Source organism: Zonotrichia leucophrys, chromosome 26, assembly GCF_028769735.1.
Source record: "Zonotrichia leucophrys gambelii isolate GWCS_2022_RI chromosome 26, RI_Zleu_2.0, whole genome shotgun sequence".
Classification (NCBI taxonomy): domain Eukaryota; kingdom Metazoa; phylum Chordata; class Aves; order Passeriformes; family Passerellidae; genus Zonotrichia; species Zonotrichia leucophrys.
Genome location: NC_088195.1, coordinates 2,819,229 through 2,839,272, shown reverse-complemented (window position 1 = coordinate 2,839,272; position 20,044 = coordinate 2,819,229). Strand labels below are relative to the sequence as shown.

General features: G+C 60.0%; 1 protein-coding gene across 8 annotated transcripts in view; it reads left to right on the top strand.

Annotated features, from left to right (window-relative positions):
- PLEKHA6 (pleckstrin homology domain containing A6) overlaps positions 1-20,044 on the top strand; it is a 59,134-nt gene that overhangs the window by 13,878 nt on the left and 25,212 nt on the right. For 2 of the 8 annotated variants that reach the window (XM_064732833.1, XM_064732829.1), the window contains exon 1: positions 17,733-18,153. The exons of 1 other annotated variant lie outside the window; for it this stretch is intronic. In XM_064732833.1, coding sequence (XP_064588903.1) covers positions 18,122-18,153 — 32 coding nt within the window. In that variant the 5' untranslated portion in view covers positions 17,733-18,121. Of the gene's footprint in view, positions 1-17,732; positions 18,154-20,044 lie in introns of those variants that run through there. 5 more of the 8 variants (XM_064732832.1, XM_064732827.1, XM_064732828.1 and 2 more) reach the window with 4 other exon arrangements.

Below are 20,044 nucleotides of genomic sequence, written 5' to 3'. Positions count from 1 at the left end.
ATTTTTAATTCATTTTTGCCCTGAACCAACGCTTTGCTTTGCTTGATTAGGAAACAACAACCACAGGGGAATGGGGTGGGAGTTTGAAATCTCATCCAAGTGAGAGTTTGATGGGGAAGATGTTTGGGGGATGTTTGGGGGGTGTTGGACCCCTCAGCCTTGGGAACCCTGACACGTTATTTGCTCTGCTTTGTGATTTATTTGTTATTTTGATTGCGTTATTTTTGGACTTTTTAAATTTTTAATTCAATTTTTCCCCTTTCCCCTGAACCAACGCTTTGCTTGATTATGAAACAACAACCACGGGGGAATGGGGTGGAAGTTTGAAATCTCATCCCAGCGAGAGGATGATGAAGGAGATGTTTGGGGGATGTTTAGGGGGTGCTGCACCCCTCAGCCTTGGGGTGCAGGGCTGGAGGAAGGGCTGCTGATAGCGCCGAGGCTGCCCGGCCTTATCTCATCCCCTCTTATCAGCAGACATGCTTGAGCTGCAGATAAGCGGGACCTTGGGTTCAGGCTCGGGTTGCTGGAGCAGGGGGGGGATTGCTCCGTGTCCCGGCGGGGTGGGAGGTGTTTGGGGGGCTGAACCCCCCGTTTGACAGTGGGGGATCCCCCCAAAAGCTCAGTCTGGGGTTGGGGTCACAGAGTGACCATGGTGAGTGGAGGCTTCGCCTTTCCTTGTGTGGATGGGGCTGGGAATGGCCTGGGGAGGGTTGGCTCTGCTCCTTCTTCTCTTGAAGCGAAAGAAACTGAAGAAAAAAATTCATATTTGGGGCCAATTTGATGATTGTGCATTCAAAACACCCATGGGGCTCCAATTTCTCCTCCATCTCCCCCAAATCTCTCTCTGTGCTGGCAGGAGCTCCAACCTGTGCTGGGGATTCTCTGCTCCATCCCTGGGCATTTTTGATGGAGGTTCTCTGCTCCATCCCCGGGGATTTTTGATGGAGGTTCTCTGCTCCATCCCCAGGGATTTTTGATGGAGGTTCTCTGCTCCATCCCCGGGGATTTTTGATGGAGGTTCTCTGCTCCATCCCCGGGGATTTTTGCTGGAGGTTCTCTGCTCCATCCCTGGGGATTTTTGCTGGAGGTTCTCTGCTCCATCCCCAGGGATTTTTGATGGAGGTTCTCTGCTCCATCCCCAGGGATTTTTGATGGGGGTTCTCTGCTCCATCCCCAGGGATTTTTGATGGGGGTTCTCTGCTCCATCCCCAGGGATTTTTGCTGGAGGTTCTCTGCTCCATCCCGGGATTTTTGATGGAGGTTCTCTGCTCCATCCCAGGGATTTTTGATGGAGGTTCTCTGCTCCATCCCCAGGGATTTCTGCTGGGGATTCTCTGCTCCATCCCCGGGGATTTTGCTGGGGTTCTCTGCTCCATCCCTGGGGATTTTTGATGGAGGTTCTCTGCTCCATCCCCGGGGATTTTTGATGGGGTTTCTCTTCCCCATCCCCGGGGATTTTTGGGGAGGTTGGAAGGTGATTTGGGTGCTGCCAGGCCTTGTGGTCACTGCTCAGGGGGGATTTCCATACCAGGGACACGGTGAGTGCCATCCCCAGGAGCCAAAACCCTCGGGGTCGCGTTGGGGGAGGAAATCCTCACCCCGCTTTTGATGGGGTTTTGCTTTTCCAAAATTTCATTTCCAAAATTGCTTTCCCAAAACACCTTTGGGGGATGCTGAGGCTCAGGGCGCTGCACCCCCTGTCCTGGTGAATGTCCCCATTCCCTGTGCGTGTCACCGAGGGCTCTGGGGACAGCTGGTGGCCCTGTCCAGCCATCCAGGGGTGGATCCAGGAGCTCCAGCTCTTCCTGCCAGGGCGCTGGGAGCCAGGGAAGCAGCAGCAGGTGGCTGGGATGGTAAACAGGGCTGGGATTGTCGCTGCTGCCGTGCCCCCGGGGCCGCTTGTGCAACCGGGGCGGGGAGCTGGCTCCGAGCCCCGTGCCTGATTTCCACAATTCCAGCCCGGATCAGCCTTGGGAGAGCAGGGAATGCGAGCTGCACCTTCCCAAAGTCAGCTCTGTGGCACAGAGCTGTCAGTGTCCCCAGATGTGCCACAGAGAGGCTTCACCCGCCGCTGGCAGAGCTCCTGGGGTGCCCTTTGTGGATAATTACTTGGATAATTTGGGTAATTCCCAGATGATCCCAGGACACCCTGCCTGGCCCAGCTCACCCATGGTATGTGACCATCCCAGTTTGGGGGTGAACTTGAAGAACTGGGGAAAAACAGGGCAGGGTTTTGTCCTCCAGAGGGTTTTGTCCCTCTGGCATTCCCTTTTTGGATAAATAATTCCCAGGATGATCCCAGGACACCCTGCCTGGCCCAGCTCACCCATGGTATGTGACCATCGCAATTTGGGGTGAGCTTGAAGAATTGGGATAAACAGGGGCAGGGTTTTGTCCTCCAGAGGGTTTTGTCCCTCTGGCATTCCCTTTTTGGATAATTATTTGGATAAGTTGGATAATTCCCAGATGATCCCAGGACACCCTGCCTGGCCCAGCTCACCCCATGGTATGTCACTGTCGCAGTTTGGGGCTGAGCTTGAAGAATTGGGGAAAAACAGGGCAGGGTTTGTGCTCCAAAGGGTTTTGTCTCTCTGGCATTCCCTTTTTGGATAAATAATTCCCAGGATGATCCCAGGACACCCTGCCTGGCCCAGCTCACCCCATGGTATGTGACCATCCCAGTTTGGGGGTGAGCTTGAAGAATTGGGGAAAAACAGGGCAGGGTTTGTGCTCCAGAGGGTTTTGTCCCTCTGGCATTCCCTTTTTGGATAATTGTTTGGATAGTTTGGATAATTTCCAGATGATCCCAGGACACCCTGCCTGGCCCAGCTCACCCCATGGTATGTCACCGTCGCAATTTGGGGCTGAGCCTGAAGAATTGGGGAAAAACAGGGCAGGGTTTTGTCCTCCTGGGTTTTGTCCCTCTGGCATTCCCTTTTTGGATAAATAAATAATTCCCAGATAATCCCAGTGGCTCTGAGCAGGACACCCTGCCTGACTCAGTTTCCCTATGGGGCTGCAGCAACTCCCAGCCCAGCCTCACCCGTGCTATGTGACCGTCCCAGTTTGGGGCTGAGCCTGAAGAACTGGGGAAAAACAGGGCAGGGTTTGTGCTCCTGAGTTTTGTCCTCTGCAGGAAGGGCGGGAATTGCTCCCGCACAAGGAAGTGCCGCGGTGCTGGCACAAGGAAGTTTGGCAGTGGCACGGTGTGGCCACGTCCTGCCCATCCGCCACCGTGTCCCCAAGGAGCCCAGGGTCCCGCCAGGGTGTCACACCGTGGTGTCACCGCTGGGGACGGGGACATTTCCCACAGGTGCCCCATCACCTGACCGCGCTCAGCCCCTCCCACCCGCATTTTTTAAGGCTAAAACCCCGCGTTTTTCGCTTCTCCCACGCTGTTTATCCCCGCATTCCCAGCATGGCAGTGCCCACCCTGTGCCCACCCGTCCCTTTCCCAAACCCCAAACCCCAAACCCCGCTCGCAGCGCCCCGAGCGCACCTGAAGCGCCACCCCAAAACCAGCGAGAGGCTCCACCTCGAGCACGGGGGAGGGACGGAGGGCAGCACCGGCGACACCGGGCTCGGGCAGCGTGGCTGTCGCTGTCGCTGTCGCAGCGGGGGTGGCAGCGCGGTGTTTATATAGCAAAGAGCCAAAGCTGCCGGTTCGGATTTCAGCCCTCGCTTATCGGCCGGGCTGTTCCTGCCGTGCCGGCTCCCGGAGGCCACCGAGGCTTTTCCCGTCCCTTCCCGGGCCAGCTCGGGGCTCCTCCGCACCTGGAGCAGGTAACCGAGGCGGCTGCCCGGCTTTGGAAGGGTTAGAAACGGGATTGAGGCGATGGAGGGAAAATCCGAGGGTTAAAAACGGGATTGGGGCAATGGAGGGAAAATCCGAGGGTTAAAAATGGGATTGAGGCGATGGAGGGAAAATCCGAGGGTTAAAATGGGATTGGGGCGATGGAGGTAAAATCCGAGGTTAGAAACGGGATTGAGGCGATGGAGGGAAAATCCGAGGGTTAAAAACGGGATTGAGGCGATGGAGGGAAAATCCGAGGGTTAAAAACGGGATTGAGGCGATGGAGGGAAAATCCGAGGGTTAAAAACGGGATTGGGGCGATGGAGGGAAAATCCGAGGGTTAAAAATGGGATTGGGCCAATGGAGGGAAAATCCGAGGGTTAAAAACGGGATTGAAGCGATGGAGGGAAAATCCGAGGGTTAAAAACGGGATTGAGGCGATGGAGGGAAACTCGGAGGGATGGAGGGGTTGGGGGAGCCACAAATGTTGTTTGGAGCATCTCGTGGGGAGGGGACACAGCCCCGATGTCATACGGGGACGGTGGGACCGCGGGCAGGTGGCACGGCGGGCACAGCGGGCACAGGCCAGGCCGTGCCGAGCCGTGCCAGGGGTTAATTCCGTGCCGGAGCTGCGGGGAAGGTGTGGCAGCAGGATAAGGCTGGCACGGCCCGGAGCGGGGCAGGGACAGCCACTGCTGCACAGGGATCTGGTTCCAGCCGGGATTTGGGGGGATCCTGCCTGGTTTGGGGAGGGATCCTGCCTGGTTTTGGGGGATCCTGCCTGGTTTTGGGGGATCCTGCCTGGTTTTGGGGGATCCTGTCTGTTTTTGGGGGATCCTGTCTGGTTTTGGGGGATTCCTGCCTGGTTTTGGGGGATCCTACCCTGTTGGAGGGGGATCCTGTCTGGTTTTGGGGGATCCTGTCTGGTTTTGGGGGATCGTGCCCAGTTTTGGGGGGGATCCTGCCTGGCTGGAGGGGATCTTCCCCAGCTCAGGGGGTCTCTCCTTTGCCACGGGCTGGGCCCCTGTTTGGCAGCACCGTGTGGATGTGCTGGGATTCCCTGGCCTGATGTGAGATGTGGGATTTCCCTATCCTGATGTAGGATTTGGGATGGCTGTGGTGAGATTTCCCTGTACTGATATGGGATTTGGGATTCCCTGGCCTGCTGTGGAATGTGGAATAGCTGTGGTGAGATTTCCCTGTTGTGAGATGTGGGATTTGGGATGTGGAATTTGGGATGTCTGTGGTGGTTCATTACTGGCCTGCTGTGGGATTTGGGCTGGTTGTGGTGGGATTTCCCTGCCCTGCTGTGTGGATTTCCTGGCATGCTGTGGATTTGGGCTGGCTGTGGTGGGATTTCCCTGCCCTGCTGTGGGGTTTGGAATGTAGGCTATCTCTGGTGGATCATTCCTGCCCTGCTGTGGGCTGTGGTTTCCATCCCATGGCTCCCAGCCATCCCTGGAGCTGGGAATGAGCTCTCCAGCCCTGGCAGGGGTGGGTTTGGAGCTGCAGGCACCTGCTGGAGTGATCCCCAGCTGAATCCACCTGTGATCCCCCCACTGGATCCACCTGTGATCCCCTCTGGATCCACCTGTGATCCCTCCTGGATCCACCTGTGATCCCTGTCCTGGATCCACCTGTGATCCCTCCTGGATCCACCTGTGATCCCTGCCCTGGATCCGCCTGTGATCCCTCCTGGATCCACCTGTGATCCCTCCTGGATCCACCTGTGATCCCTCCTGGATCCACCTGTGATCCTGCCCTGGATCCACCTGTGATCCCTCCTGGATCCACCTGTGATCCCTGCTCTGGATCCACCTGTGATTCCTGCCTGGATCCACCTGTGATCCTCCTGGATCCACTGTGATCCTGTGCTGGATCCACCTGTGATCCCTGCTCTGGATCCACCTGTGATTCCTGCCCTGGATCTGCCTGTGATCCCTCCTGGATCCACCTGTGATCCCCTCTGGATCCACCTGTGATCCCTGCCCTGGATCCACCTGTGATCCCTCTGGATCCACCTGTGATTCCTGCCCTGGATCCACCTGTGATTCCTCCTGGATCCACCTGTGATCCCCTCTGGATCCACCTGTGATCCCTCCTGGATCCACCTGTGATCCCTGCCCTGGATCCACCTGTGATCCCTCCTGGATCCACCTGTGATCCCTCCTGGATCCACCTGTGATTCCTGCCCTGGATCCACCTGTGATCCCCTCTGGATCCACCTGTGATCCCCTCTGGATCCACCTGTGATCCCTCCTGGATCCACCTGTGATCCCTGCCCTGGATCCACCTGTGCTCCCCCAGCTCCCCCCTCAGCCCTGCTGCTCTTCCCACGCTTTTATCCCAGCTGTGCCCTCGGGGAATGTGGGACGGCCTTGGGCTCTTCCCAGGGCTCAGCAAACCCATCCCAGCTCCTTGGGCTGTTCCACTCCTCGGTCCCAGCTGCTTGTGAGGACCCTTGGAGGGATCCTGCGACATTTTGGGGGGGATTCTGTGGCACTTCCGGGAGGGATCCCGTGGGCATTCCAAGGTGGGCATCCTGTGATATTTTTGGAGGGATCCAGTGTCCAGTGAGCGTCCCAAGAGGGAATCCCGTGGGCAATCCAAGAGGGGATCCTGTGACATTTTTGGAGAGATCCTGTGGCACTTTTGGAGGGATCCCGTGACATTTTTGGAGGGATCCTGTGACACTTTTGGAGGGACCCTGTGACATTTTTGGGAAGGATCCTGTGACAGTTTTGGAGTGATTCTGTGGCACTTTTGGGAGGGATCCTGTGGCACTTTTGGGAGGGATCGTGTGACATTTTTGGAGGGATTCTGTGGCAGTTTTGGGAGGGATCCTGTGAAATTTTCGGAGGGATCCTGTGACAGTTTTGGGTGGGACCCTGTGAAATTTTGGGTGGGACCCTGTGACATTTTTGGAAGGGACCCTGTGACATTTTTGGAAGGGACCATGTGACATTTTTGGAGGGTACCTGTGGCACTTTTGGGAGGGATCCTTTGGGCATTCCAAGGTGGGGATCCCGTGACACTTTTGGAGGGATCCTGTGACATTTTAGGTGGAATCCTGTGACACCCTTGGTGGAATCCTGTGACATTTTAGGTGGAATCCTGTGACATTTTTGGAAGGATCCTGTGACATTTTTTGAGAGATCCCATGACTTATTTGGAGGGACCCTGCGGACATTCTAAAGGAGAATCCCTTGACATCCCAAGGTGCTCATTCCCAGCTGCTCCCCCGCCCCAAAGGCCCCTCCGAGGGCTCTCCCCAGCGCGGGCCTGGCCCGGTTCCAGCCCGGCTCAGCCCAGCTCAGCCATCCCGTCCTTCCAGCTCCCTCCCGGCTCGGGGCCGCTCCTCCCCTTGGGGCCGCGTTTATTTGTGGGGGAAAGGAAGGGGGGACCTGGCACCGCGCTCCGGCGCCGATGGGATTTCTGGGAAGCGGCGCTGCTGGATTTGTCCCGATTCCCAACTGGGAGCATCCCAGGGTGACCAAACCAGAGCCCGACCCGCCCTGGTGGCGCTGCGGAGGTGGCGCTGGGAGGGTGACAAGCGACACAGCCAAGGCGGTTTGGTGACACAATTTGGTGACACAGAGGTGTGTCCTTGTCCCCGCCTCGCCTGGGACACTCCCAGGGTTTGGTTTTTGGCTCTGGGTGTTTTTCCCCCGTGCAGATTCCCAGCTTTTCCCCCGGGGCTGCTCCGGGGCTTGGGGCGCTGATGAGGACGCGGTTGGGAAGCCGGGGATGAGCTGTGGGAAGCTGGGGATGAGCTGTGATTCACCGCGAAGCCGTTCCCGGGTGTGGTGGGCTGGAGGTGACACTAAACCGGGGCTGTCACATCCGAGGACAGCGAGGGAAAAGCTGCGATTCCCCCAGGGAATTTCCAGAGGAAATCCTGGGAAAGGCTGCAAATCCTGAGCATGACCCTGGGATTTGGGGAACCCCGAGTGTGTTTTTTTAGACTTTTTTGCTGAGGACAAACCCAATTTGGGGGACTTTTGGCTTATTTGTGCATGGAGATTGGTGAGGTGGGCACGTGCCCGTTTTTTGGAGGGGCTGGAGCTGCCGTGCCATCCATGAGTGCCAGGCTTGGCTCCACAGTGCCTCTTCCCAGGCACTCAGGAATGCTTTTGGCTGCTCCACACATTTCCTGGCACCCACAACACAATCCCAGGCCTCTCCTGGGGCCGTGGGATGTGCCACAGATGGGTTTGGGGACAGAGAGCCGCCATGGCCAGCCTGGAACTGGCGTTTTTGGAGAGGCTGGAGCTGCTGTGCCATCCGCGTGTGCCAGGCTTGGCTCCTCTTCCCAGGCATTTGGGAGCACTTCTGGCCACTGCACACATTTCCTGGCACCCATTCTGTGATCCCAGGCCACTCCTGGGGCCGTGGGATGTGCCGCAGATGGATTTGGGGACACAGAGCCACCGTGGCCAGCCTGGAGCCGGCGTTGATCCCGTCCTTGGGAGCTGTTTGGTGCAGAACCCTTGCACAATCAGCACAGTTGTGTCACCGCCGGTGACAGGCTGTTCCCAGGCCCGCCAAGGTGTGGGATCAGATCTAAAAAAGGAGAATTTCCCCATTCACACCCAGCCTGACACAAGGGACGCGTGGCGCCGCACCAGCAAAACAATGGGGACGCTCGGCGAGGTGACAAAGCTGCCCACGGTGACAAGTTCGCCGTGTCACCAGAGCCACACACGGCCTTGGGACGGTGCCTGGGATCCATAAATCTGCTGGCACGGCCTGGATGGAGCCGCTGGCACCTTCCCAGCCTCCCTCTCCCGGCAGGTGTGGGGCTCCGCCAGGAATGCGCCGAATGTGTCGGGGCTTGACTGCGGGAGGTCGGGATGAACCAGCCGGGGCCTGGCAGCGCTGCAGCTCCCGGGCTGGGGCAGAGCCAGCGCTGCCCAAATTCCTGATCCTGGTTCTCCAAACGGGAAATGGGATCCTGTGGAGGCAGCAGCGACGTGGGAGCCGCCGCTGTCTGACGGCCCTGAGGTGCTGTTTGTGGCTTTGTTGGTTTTTTTGAGTGTGGGAGATGTGGATGGAAAATTGGGGAGTTTATCCAGAAATCATCAAGAGGCTCCACAGCCTGATGGAGCCCATCCTGTGCCCCAGCCTGGTGGGTCAGAGAGGGAACAGCAGCTGCTGGGTTTGCAGGAATCACTGTGAAGCAAAGGGATGCTTCACTCCCCTGCACCCACTGAGTGTTCCAGTTTGGGGTGTTCACACGGAATTTGTGGATTTGTTGGTTTTTTTGAGAGTGGGAGATCTGGAGTGGAAAACTGGGGAGTTTATCGAAAAATCATCAAGAGGCTCCACAGCTTGATAGAGCCCATCCTGTACCCCAGCCTGGTGGGTCAGAGAGGGAACAGCAGCTGCTGGGTCTGCAGAGCTCAAGAATCATTCACTTCATCCCCCTGCACCCTCTGAGCCTTCCCAGTTTGGGGTGTCCACAAGGAATTTGTGGCTTTTTTGAGAGTGGGAGATCTGGATGGAAAACTGGGGAGTTTATCCAGAAATCATCAAGAGGCTCCACAGCCTGATGGAGTCCAGGCTGGGGCTCACCCTTACCCCCATCCTGGTGAGCTAGAATGGAAATAGCAGCTGCTGGATTTGCGGACCCTCAGGAATCACTTCACCCCCCTGCACCCCCTGATTTCTCCCAGTTTGGGTGTTCACAAGGAATTTGTGGCTTTATATCCCAGGTGGGTGTGGGGAATGGGAATTCCCAAATCTGTGCCCATTCCACGGCATCTCATGGACTCGGGGAGCCAAACCGAGCCCGGCATCTGCAAGGCCTTATCAGCTGCTGCTCCCGCCTCGCTCCCCCGGGCAGTTTTGTGGGATTTGACCGTGATTGAAACCATCCCGCGGCCGCAGCCCGGGGATGGTGCCGGGCAGATGTTTGTCCAAGGCTGTTTGTGATCATTCCAGCCCCGACGCCCCCGGCTGGAGCTGCAGCTGGGGCTGGACAAAAGCGAAATTCCCGCGGCGGCCGCGTCGGGAAAGTGGTGCTGGTGCTGTGAGTGCTGCAGGGACGTGGGACAGAGTGAGGGACAGTGTGGGGACCCTCTGTGTGCTTGTGGGGACAAACTGAGGGCTGAGAGTTGGGACAGGGGTGAGGGACAGTGTGGGGACCTTCTGTGTGCTTGTGGGGACAAACTGAGGGCTGAGAGTTGGGACAGGGGTGAGGGACAGTGTGGGGACCTTCTGTGTGCTTGTGGGGACGAGCTGAGGGCTCCAGGGATGTGGGACAGGGATGAGGGACTGGGTGGGGACCCTCTGTGTGTTTGTAGGGACAAACTGAAGGGACCCAGTATGGGATGCTCCATGGACATGGGACAGGGTGGGGACCCTCTGTGTGCTTGTGGGGACAAACTGAGGGCTGAGAGTTGGGACAGGGGTGAGGGACAGGGTGGGGACCCTCTGTGTGCTTGTGGGGACAAACTGAGGGCTGAGAGTTGGGACAGTGTGGGAACCCTCTGTGCATTTTTAGGGACAAGCTGAAGGGACCTGGCATGGGATGCTCCTGGGAATTGGTGACAGGGGTGAGGGACAGGGTGGGGACCCTCTGTGTGTTTGTGGGGACAAGGTGAAGAGACCTGGCTTGGGATGCTCCAGGGAGTTGGGACAGGGTGGAGACCCTCTGTGTGTTTCTAGGGACAAGCTGAGGGCATGGGATGCTCCAGGGAGTTGGGGCAGGGGCGAGGGACAGGGTGGAGACCCTCTCTGTGTTTGTAGGGACAAACTGAGGGGACCCGGCATGGGATGCTCCAGGGAGTTGGGACAGGGATGAGGGACAAGGTGGGGACCCTCTGTGTGCTTGTGGGGACAAGCTGAGGGCATGGGATGCTCCAGGGAGTTGGGACTGGGTGGGGACCCTCTGTGCGTTTTTAGGGACAAGCTGAGGGTACCCACCATGGGATGCTCCAGGGAGTTGGGACTGGGTGGGGACCCTCTGTGCGTTTTTAGGGACAAGCTGAGGGTACCCACCATGGGACGCTCCTGGGATCCGGTGACAGAAGCGCAGGGTCCCCAGGTGCCCCCGCGCCGCGGGGCTGTGCAGGGCCAGCGCCGGGAGCCGGCGGCTCGGCAGCCCGGGGTTAATCATTCAACCCCTCGGCAGGTTGGGTAACGCGGCTGCGGGGGCGGGGGGAGGCGACAGGGACATCTGTCCGTCCGTTCCGCAGGGCTCGGGCTCGGGGACAGCGCCGTGCTCCTCCTCCTCCTCCTCCTCCTCCTCCTCCAGCCCCCTGTCCGTGGGGATGCAGGTGCTGATCCCCATGGTCCCGTGCGGGGAGGGGAGGGACAGGGACATTGTGACACCGTGACAGCGCCGTGTGGCGGCTGAGCGGGAGCCGAGCTGGCCCCCGGCGCGGCTGAGGGAGCCAAGAGGCGCAGCTGGGTTGTAAACACGGCGGGATAAAGTTACAGCTCATTGATGATCCTTGGAAAAGATGCGGGGAAAGGGAGAGGGAGCGCCGGGAGCCGCGAGCTGCGGTCTTGGGGTGCGGGGAGCGGTGCCGGGGTACGAGGAGCAGCCCCACCTGCGGTCTCGGGGTGAGGGGAGCAGTCCTGGGGTGCGGGGAGCAGCTTCGGGGTGCGGGGAGCGGTCCTGGGGTGCGGGGAGAAGCCCCGGGCTGCGATTTTGGGGTGCGGGGAGCGGTCCCGGAGTGCGGGAGCAGCCCCGAGCTGCGGTTCCGGGGTGCAGGGAACGGTCTCGGGGTGCGGGGAGCGGTCCCGAGCTGCAATCTTGGGGTCCGGGGAGCAGCTTCTGCCCCTCAGTATCAGCTCCCGCCCTCGGGACCCGCCTGAGCGTGGGGACAGCGGTTCCAGCAGCTCCCACCGGGATGTGACAATTTGGGGCATCTTGGGGACACGCGGGGCTGCTCCCAGCTCTCGTCTCCAGGGGATGGGGGGCACGCAGCCAGGACGCTGCAGGAGCAGCTGTGGGTTCGTGGGGGTGCGGAGCCCCTTGGAAACCTTTTTCCTGCGGTGACTTTGCCGTGTCACGGTGCCATTAAAGGAGAGAGCGAGGGATGGATGGCTCCCGGCGCTCCGCCCGGAGCCGAGGGGGTTAAGCTGGCGGCAGCTGCGGCGGCTGTTAATGATTGATACCGATGACGGTCTCCATGGGCTTGGAAGGGAAATCAGGGAAATCATCCGCCCCGGCCGGCTGCGGGAGAGCCACGGGCTCGGCGAGGCAGGCGGAGGGGACGAGCGGTGGCACCGGTGAGTGTGAGCGCGCGTGTGTGTGTGCGTGTGCGGCCTTGTCACTGAGCCCGGACGTGTCACACGGACACTGGAGGTGTCACACGGACCCTGGAGGTGTCACACGGACCTTGGAGGTGTCACTCTGTGCCGTCGCACACAGAGCCAGGCCATGGCACTCATGGGCCATTGTCTGCGGTCGGTGGCACCGCGAGCAGCGGGTGGCCCGAGGGTGGTGACAGGCAGAGGTGGCAGCAGCAGCACGCCAGGCACGGCCCCGTCAGCACCTGGGTGTGATTATGGAGCCCACGGCGGATTTGTCCCAGCAGGATTTTCCCAGCGGCGCTGCCGTAAATCCCCTGAGCTGACCCAGCCGGGGAGGGGTTGGGGCTGCGCTGCTTTGATGCCGGGGACAGGAATTGCTCAGGACAGCAATTCCTGGTGCTAAAGAGCTTAGGGAGAGTTCCAGCCATCCAGGGGTGAGTCCAGGTGGTGGCTCCGAGGTTGTGGTGGGAATGGTGGCACTGGGTGGGGATGGTGGCTTCATGTGGGAATGGTGGTTCCTTGTGGGAATGGTGGCTCCAAGTGGGAATGGTGGCACTGGATGGGAATGGTGGCTCCAGGTAAGAGTGGTGGCTCCTAGTAGGAATGGTGGCACTGGGTGGGGATGGTGGCTCCACGTGGGAACGGTGACTTTGAGTGGGAATGGTGGCTCTGGGTGGGAATGGTGGCTCCAGGTAGGAGTGATGGCTCCGAGTAGGAATGGTGTCACTGGGTGGAGATGGTGGCACTGGCTGGGAATGGTGGCTTTGGGGGAGAAGGGTGGCTCCATGTGGGAATGGTGGCTCTGAGTGGGAATGGTGGCTCTGTGTGGCAATGGTGGCTCTGGGTGGAAATGATTGCTCCAAAATGGCAATGGTGGCTCCGAGTGGGAATGATGGCTCTGGATGGTAATGGTGGCTCCAAAATGAGAATGGTGGCTCTAGGTGGGAATGGTGGCTCTGGGGGTGGATGGTGGCACTTGGCTGGGAATGGTGGCTCTGGGTGGCAATGGTGGTTCTGCAATCCCAGTGATCCCATGCACAAGGAACTGCGGCTCTGTCCCCACCAGGGGACAATGCAGTGACATCAGAGCCGCCAGAGCACAGACTGTCACCCTCTCTGCCCCGATCCAGAGCTGTCACCCTCCCCAAATGTCCCCTATGGGGTCAGGACGCTGCTGCCACCCCTGCTCCAACCCCAGCAGCAGCATCAGCGGCGTTTTTGGCCGGCAGCCCCGTGGGCCGTGCCTGGGCCGGAGCCGGGGTTTCCAGGGAGATAAAACACAAACTCCCGGTGCTTTTTTTGTGCTTTTTGTGCTTCTCCCCGACCCCAGCTGGCGCGGCAGCGGGGACTCGCCCTCCCCGCCGCGCTGGCCGCCAGCAGCCGCTTTGTTCTCTGGAAATCCCCGGCCTTCCCCCGCTCCCGGCCCTCCATCCGTCCCCACGGAGCTTCTCCCGCTGTCCCCCCAACCCTGGGATGTCCCCGAGTGACGCCGCCGGTGTCGCACAGGGCCCGTGGGTGCACGGGAGCTGCGGCCGCCCCTCCCGAGGACTTTGCCCGGCTTGGCAAGGCTGGCACCGTGGCCCAGTTGCTTCCTTGCCTGGCTTGACAAGGCTGGCACCTTAGGCCCAGCCACTTCCTTGCCTGGCTTGGCAAGGCTGGCATGGCAGCCCAGGCACTTCCTTGCCTGGCTTGACAAAGCTGGCATGGCAGCCCAGGCACTTCCTTGCCCAGCTTGGCAAGGCTGGCACTGTAGGCCCAGCCACTTCCTTGCCTGGCTTGGCAAGGCTGGCACCGTAGGCCCAGCCACTTCCTTGCCCGGCTTGGCAAGGCTGGCACCGTAGGCCCGGCCACTTCCTTGCCCAGCTTGGCAAGGCTGGCACCGTGGCCCAGTTGCTTCCTTGCCTGGCTTGACAAGGCTGGCATGGCAGCCCAGGCACTTCCTTGCCCGGCTTGACAAGGCTGGCATGGCAGCCCAGGCACTTCCTTGCCCAGCTTGGCAAGGCTGGCACCGTAGGCCCAGCCACTTCCTTGCCTGGCTTGGCAAGGCTGGCACTGTAGGCCCAGCCACTTCCTTGCCCAGCTTGGCAAGGCTGGCACTGTAGGCCCAGCCACTTCCTTGCCCAGCTTGGCAAGGCTGGCACCATAGGCTGGCACCGCAGCCCAGGGCATCCAGCTCCCGTCTCCCCTCCCTGGCCGCTCCCATGGGAATCATGGAATGAGGGGGAGCTGGTGGCCACCGTGTCCTGCAGGAGAGGGTGGCCCTGGGATGATGTTTGGGGTCTGGGTAGCCCTGGTTTTTGGGGTCTAGTTGGCCCTGGGATGATTTTTGAGGTCTAGGTGGCCTTGGGGTGATGTTTGGGGTCTGGGTGGCCCTGGGATGTTTTTTGGGATCTAAGTGGCTCTGGGTGGCCTTGAGATGCTGTTTGGGGTCTGGGAGGTGCTGGAATGGTTTTTGGGGCCTGGGAGGTCCTTCGATGGTTTTTGGGGTCTTGGACATCCTGGGCTGGTGTTGGAGTCTAGGTAGCCCTGATTTCTGGGGTCTGGGTGGCCCTGGAATGGTTTCTGGGGTATAGGTAGCCCTGAGATGATTTTTGGGGTCTGGGTCTCCCTGGGCTGGTGTTGGGGTCTACAAGCCCTGTTTTTTGGGGTCTAGAGAACTCTGGGCTGGTTTTTGGGGTTTAGGTGGCTATGAGATGGTTTTTGGGGCCTAGTTGGCCCTGGGCTGGTGTTGGAGTCTAGGTAGCCCTGATTTCTGGGGTCTGGGTGTCCCTTGGGCTAGTTTTTGGGGTCTAAGTGGCCCTGGGATGGTTTTTGGGGTCTGGGTCTCCCTGGGCTGGTGTTGGGGTCTACATAGCCCTGTTTTTTGGGGTCTAGTTGGCCCTGGAATGGTTTTTGTGGTCTGGGTAGCTCTGGGCTGGTGTTTGGGTCCTGGGGTGCCTGGCCTGGCATTGGGGTGTAGGTAGCCCTGGTTTCTGGGGTCTGGGTGGCCCTGGGATTGTTTTTGGGGTCTAGGGAGCCCCTGGGATGGTCTTGCTGGCCAGGACAGGAGCTGGGATGGGCCCGTGTGGAGATGGAAAATTTAATTCCATTTATTTTTTTCAATCCCTATGGTCCATGCAGGATGGATCCAGAGTGCAGAGAATCTCTGGATTTTTGTGCCTTATAATCCATTTTTTCCCTGGTTTTTTTTTTGTGCTTTACAATCTGTTTTTTCCCTGGTTTTTTTTGTCCCTGTTTTTTTATGCCTTATAATCCATTTTTGCCCACCCTGGGCTCCTGTGCAAAGCAGGGCTCAGCAGTTTGTCCTTGCCCTCCCGAGGGTGGATTGTCCCTCGCGGGGACCGTGGGTGACAGGGTGACCCCGAGTGCCCTCCCCTGGGTGCTGAGCGCTGCAGTTCCCGGGGAGAACAGAAAATGGGATTTCCAAGGGCTGCAGCAGGAGGAGAGGTGAAAAAAGGGTTGGAAAAACACAGGAGGGAAGAAGGCAGGGAAGGGAAGAGAAGAGAAAAAGGGAAAAAGAGGAAGAAAGGGATAAAAAGGGAAGGAGAAGGTAAAAAAAGGGAAAAGGGAAAAAAAGGAAAGAAGGGAAGGGAAGGGAAGGGAAGGGAAGGGAAGGGAAGGGAAGGGAAGGGAAGGGAAGGGAAGGGAAGGGAAGGGAAGGGAAGGGAAGGGAAGGGAAGGGAAGGGAAGGGAAGGGAAGGGAAGGGAAGGGAAGGGAAGGGAAGGGAAGGGAAGGGAAGGGAAGGGAAGGGAAGGGAAGGGAAGGGATTGTGTGGGTGTGTTTTTGTTTGGCTGGGGGCCATGTGAGCCCCGTTGTGGGGTGGATCAGCCCTGGCTCTGCCATGTCCCTGCCCATCCCCAGACACCTCTAACAGTGACAGAGCCCAGATGGTGACAGAGCCACGGTGCCAGCTCCAGGCTGGCAAACCTGGCCTGAACCCAGCTCAAAGCCCCCAAGCCTGGCACAGCACCAGTGACACCAAACTGGAGTGGCAAAGGGTGACACCCCAACACGGAGCCTCCCGTGGCTCCCTCCCTGCTCCTGTCCCCAGACTGCTGTCCCCAAAAGTGTCCCCTGGCAGGTGCCATCCCGCCGTGGTGGCAGTGCCACCGGGCGAGCCCTGGCGTTGTCACCAAGGAGGGCTGGCACACGCCCGCAGCCGTTGGGGGACTTTGGCTGGTGGTGATGGAGGAGCGGATGAGTCACTGTGCTGGGGACATGGGGACAGGGGGACAGGCAGCACTGGGGTGTTGGCACAGGTTCAGAGCCTGGCATGAGGCTGGCGCTGCCCACAGGCAGTGTGGTGGCAGTTTGGGCAGGGATGTGCCACACCCCGTGTGCCCGGTGCCTTAAAAAGGTGGATTTGGGTTTGGGTTTGGCTGAGTTTGGATTTGGTTTGGATAAGGATTTTGTTCAGGTTTGGATTTGGATCAGTTTGGGTTTGGTTTGGGTTTGGGTTTGGTTCAGTCTGGATTTGGTTTGGCTTGATTTGGTTTGGGTTTGGATTTGGTTCGAGTTTGGGTTTGGTTTGGGTTTGGTTTAGTCTGGATTTTGTTTAGTTTGGATTTGTTTCAGGTTCTGTTTGGATCTGGTTTAGGTTTGGATTTGATTTAGGTTGGGTTTTGGTCTAGGTTTGAATTTGGTTTAGGTTTGGATCTGGTTTGGGTCTGGATCTGGTTTGGGTTTGGATTTGTTTCGGTCTGGATTTTTTTGGTTTGGATTTGGTTCAGTTTGGATTTAGCTCGGTCTGGATTTGGTTCAGTTTGTTTTTAGTTCAGTTTGTGTTCAGTTTAGTTTGTGTTTAGTTTAGTTTGTGTTTTGATCAGTTCATGTTTAGTTTAGTTTGTGTTTAGTTTAGTTTGTGTTCATTTCAGTTTGTGTTTAGTTTAGTTTGTGTTCATTTCAGTTTGTGTTTAGTTTAATTTGTGTTTAGCTCAGTTTGTGTCCAGTTCAGTTTGGACTCAGTTTCGCCGGTGCCGCAGCGTTGGCACACTCTGGCCTGGGCTGGGACCTCTGGTGCCACCCCTGGGCCGGTCGCTGGCACTGAGCTCACCCCAAAGGGGCACAATTGGGGTTTTTGGGAGGGGGACGCGGTGCTGGGCAGTGCCCCACGGTGCTCCCGGGATTTTCGGGAGCCGGGCCATGGCAGGAGGGATCCCAGCGGCCTCCCCGTGCTGCGCTTCCTTCTTTGGAGCTTTCCCGGCCGTGTCAGCCCCATCCCTTCCCTCCCTCCCTCCTGCCCGAGGATCTTCCTGCCCGCCCTGAGGGCTTTGCATTCTCTCCCAAACTCCAGACAGAGCGTGGCTCACCCCAAACCCGTTCCCAAGGGCTCCCCGAGTTATTTTTGGGGTGCTGATGCCCTGCGGGCTCTGTCCCCCCCGGTTTGGTGCTTGTGCCCATCCTGGCCCCCGGGATTTCCTCCCGGCGTCCCCTGGGGAAGGAACAGGAGGGTGACACAGCCGGGGAAGCTTTGGGGACACCCAGGGATGCTTTGGGGACACAAGCAGGGGGAAGGGACGCAGCCACCGAATCCAGGGCAGCGACAGCGCTCAGCTCAGCTCGCTGTGACACCCGCCCTTCCCGCTGCCCTGCCGGCCTGGGGGGGATCAGGAGCCCCTCACCAGCCCCTCTGAGCCCCCCCGAGCCCCCCGAGCTGCCCGTGCCGCCCTTCCCCTGCCACCGGCATCTCCCCGGCTCCGCACCTGGGCTGGGGGAGGCGGCGGTGCCGCGCTGCCCTTCGCGTCTCCTCTGCGGGGACGCTGTTTGTCCCCGCTGTCGCCTTCCCCGCCGCCTGCCGCACACCGGGGCCGCCCAACCCCGCCGCTACCGGAGCCACCGGAGCCGCGCGGAGCCCCCCGAGCTCCGCCACCGCCGATGCCACCGGCGCGGGGCGGCTGGCACGACTGGCACAGCACGGGCACAGCCCTCGCCCCCCCCCCGCTCCCCCTGCCCCTCGGGGCCGCCCCGGTGTCCCCGCTGTCCCCGGGCAGCGCGGCGGTGGCAGCGGGGCCATGCCCGCAGCCGGGAGCGGGCGCTGAGCCGGGCGGGCCCCCGGGACCATGCTGAAGTTCCGGGCGGACCGGAGGGTGAGGTAGGAGCCCGCAGGAGGCTGGGGGGGGCACGGGGGGATCCGCGGGGAAGCGGCGGGGCCGGGACCCCCGGGCCGGGCAGCGGATCGGGGCAGCGGCTGCTGCATTGCAGTGCTGGGAGGCGATGGGCACTGCCGAGGTTCGGGAGCGGGGGCAGCCCCGGGCGCTGCTTTGCGCGGCTTTCGGCTCCTCCCGGGGGCTGGGGGCCAGCGGAGCTCTGGGGAGGGGGGAGGCAGCGCGGGGGGTGCCACAGGAGCCGAGGGGGCTGAGAAATGGGGGGTCCTGCCCGCAGGGAGAGTTCGGGGACCGGCAGGGATTGGGGGGACACCCAGTGTGGGGGTGCTGGGCAGGGATGGAGAGGTTACCCATCGTGGGGTTCAGAGTGGTGGGCAGGGATGGGGGGACACCAAGCGTGGGGTTCAGGGACCTGCAGAGATTGGGGGACACCCAGCGTGGTGGGCAGAGATTGGGGGCACCCATCGTGGGTTCAGGGTGGGGGGCAGGGACTGGGGGACACCCAGCATGGGGTTCAGGGACCTGCAGGGACTGGGGGACACCCAGCATGGGGTTCAGGGACCTGCAGGGATGTGGGGACACCCAGTGTGGAGTTGAGGAACCTGCAGGGATGGGGGGACACCGAGAATGGGGCTGGCGGGTGTTGGCAGCGCCCACTTCCCACGCCCGGCACTTTTGGGGTGCTGCTCTCTCAGCACTGCGCCCTCCCCTTGTGGCAGCGTCACTGCAGGGATGGCACTGCCCCAGTTCCTGGCATTTGAACCCCTCCAGGGGTGAAACCACACCGGGAGCAGCCCCAGCCTTGGGGCAGAACCGCCCGGGCCGTGCTGAGCTCAGTCGGGCACTGAGGGCGGCTCTGGTCTGACCAGGAGGGCGCTGGGGGGGGTCTGGAGCGAATCCCCCCAATTGTGGGGTGCACCCACATCCCCCGGGTTTTTAAGGTGCCCCCGGAGGGGGATCAGGAGCCTGGCAGCGTGTGGGGGCTGCTCAGCAGCAGCAGCACTTTTGGGGTGTCAGTGGTGAATGGCTCCAGAGCTGGCATGGCATGGTCTTGGCAGCGGCATTTTTTTGCTCAAACTTCCCCCATTTTGCTGACTGGCAGGAGGAGTTGGTGGCGTGCTGTGGCTGCTGGCACAGGGGTGGCACCGTGTCCTGGTGCCCAGCGGGTTTGGGAAGGAAGGGATGGGATCCAATATGAAATCCCTGACCTCATCCTTTCCCCCTGGACACCCCAGGAAGTGGCATGGGAAGGGGGTCTGAGGTGCCTGGCAGTGGGATGGGGCAGGAACGTGGCACAAGGTGCCAGCTGCGCCTGGGACAGCCCTGTGGCACTGCTGCTGGCATTGCCAGGGATCCCCTCAACTGCACCCAGTGCCAGGGAGGCAGAACAGCTTGTGTGGGGAATCCTGGGCTGGAGTTTGGGGTCTGAGGGGTGCTTGGGTGGAGTTGGGGTCTGAGGGGCTCTGGGCTGGAGTTTGGGGTCTGAGGGGCTCTGGGGTGGTGTTTGGGGTCTGAGGGGCTCTGGGGTGGTGTTTGGGGCCCAGTCCCCATGCCCAGTGACCCCACTCAAAGCCTCGAGGTGCTTTGGAAATGGCTCTGAGAGCAGCCAGGGGAGGAGGTGACATTGGGGACATCACTGCGGGCACAGCCCTGGATGGACCACGGCTGCTGCTGCTGCAGCGAGTTGTGAGTGTGGCCAGTGGTGGCAGCTGGGATGTGACAGCAGCAGGAGGGGCAGTGAGGCCACCACTGCCCTGATTTGGGCACTTGAATGAAACCTTTGAGTGCCCAGGGAAGGGAACAGAGCTGGGGAAGGGGCTCAGCCTGGAGAAAAGGAGGCTCAGGGGGGACCCTCTGGCTCTCCCTGGCAGGAGGGGA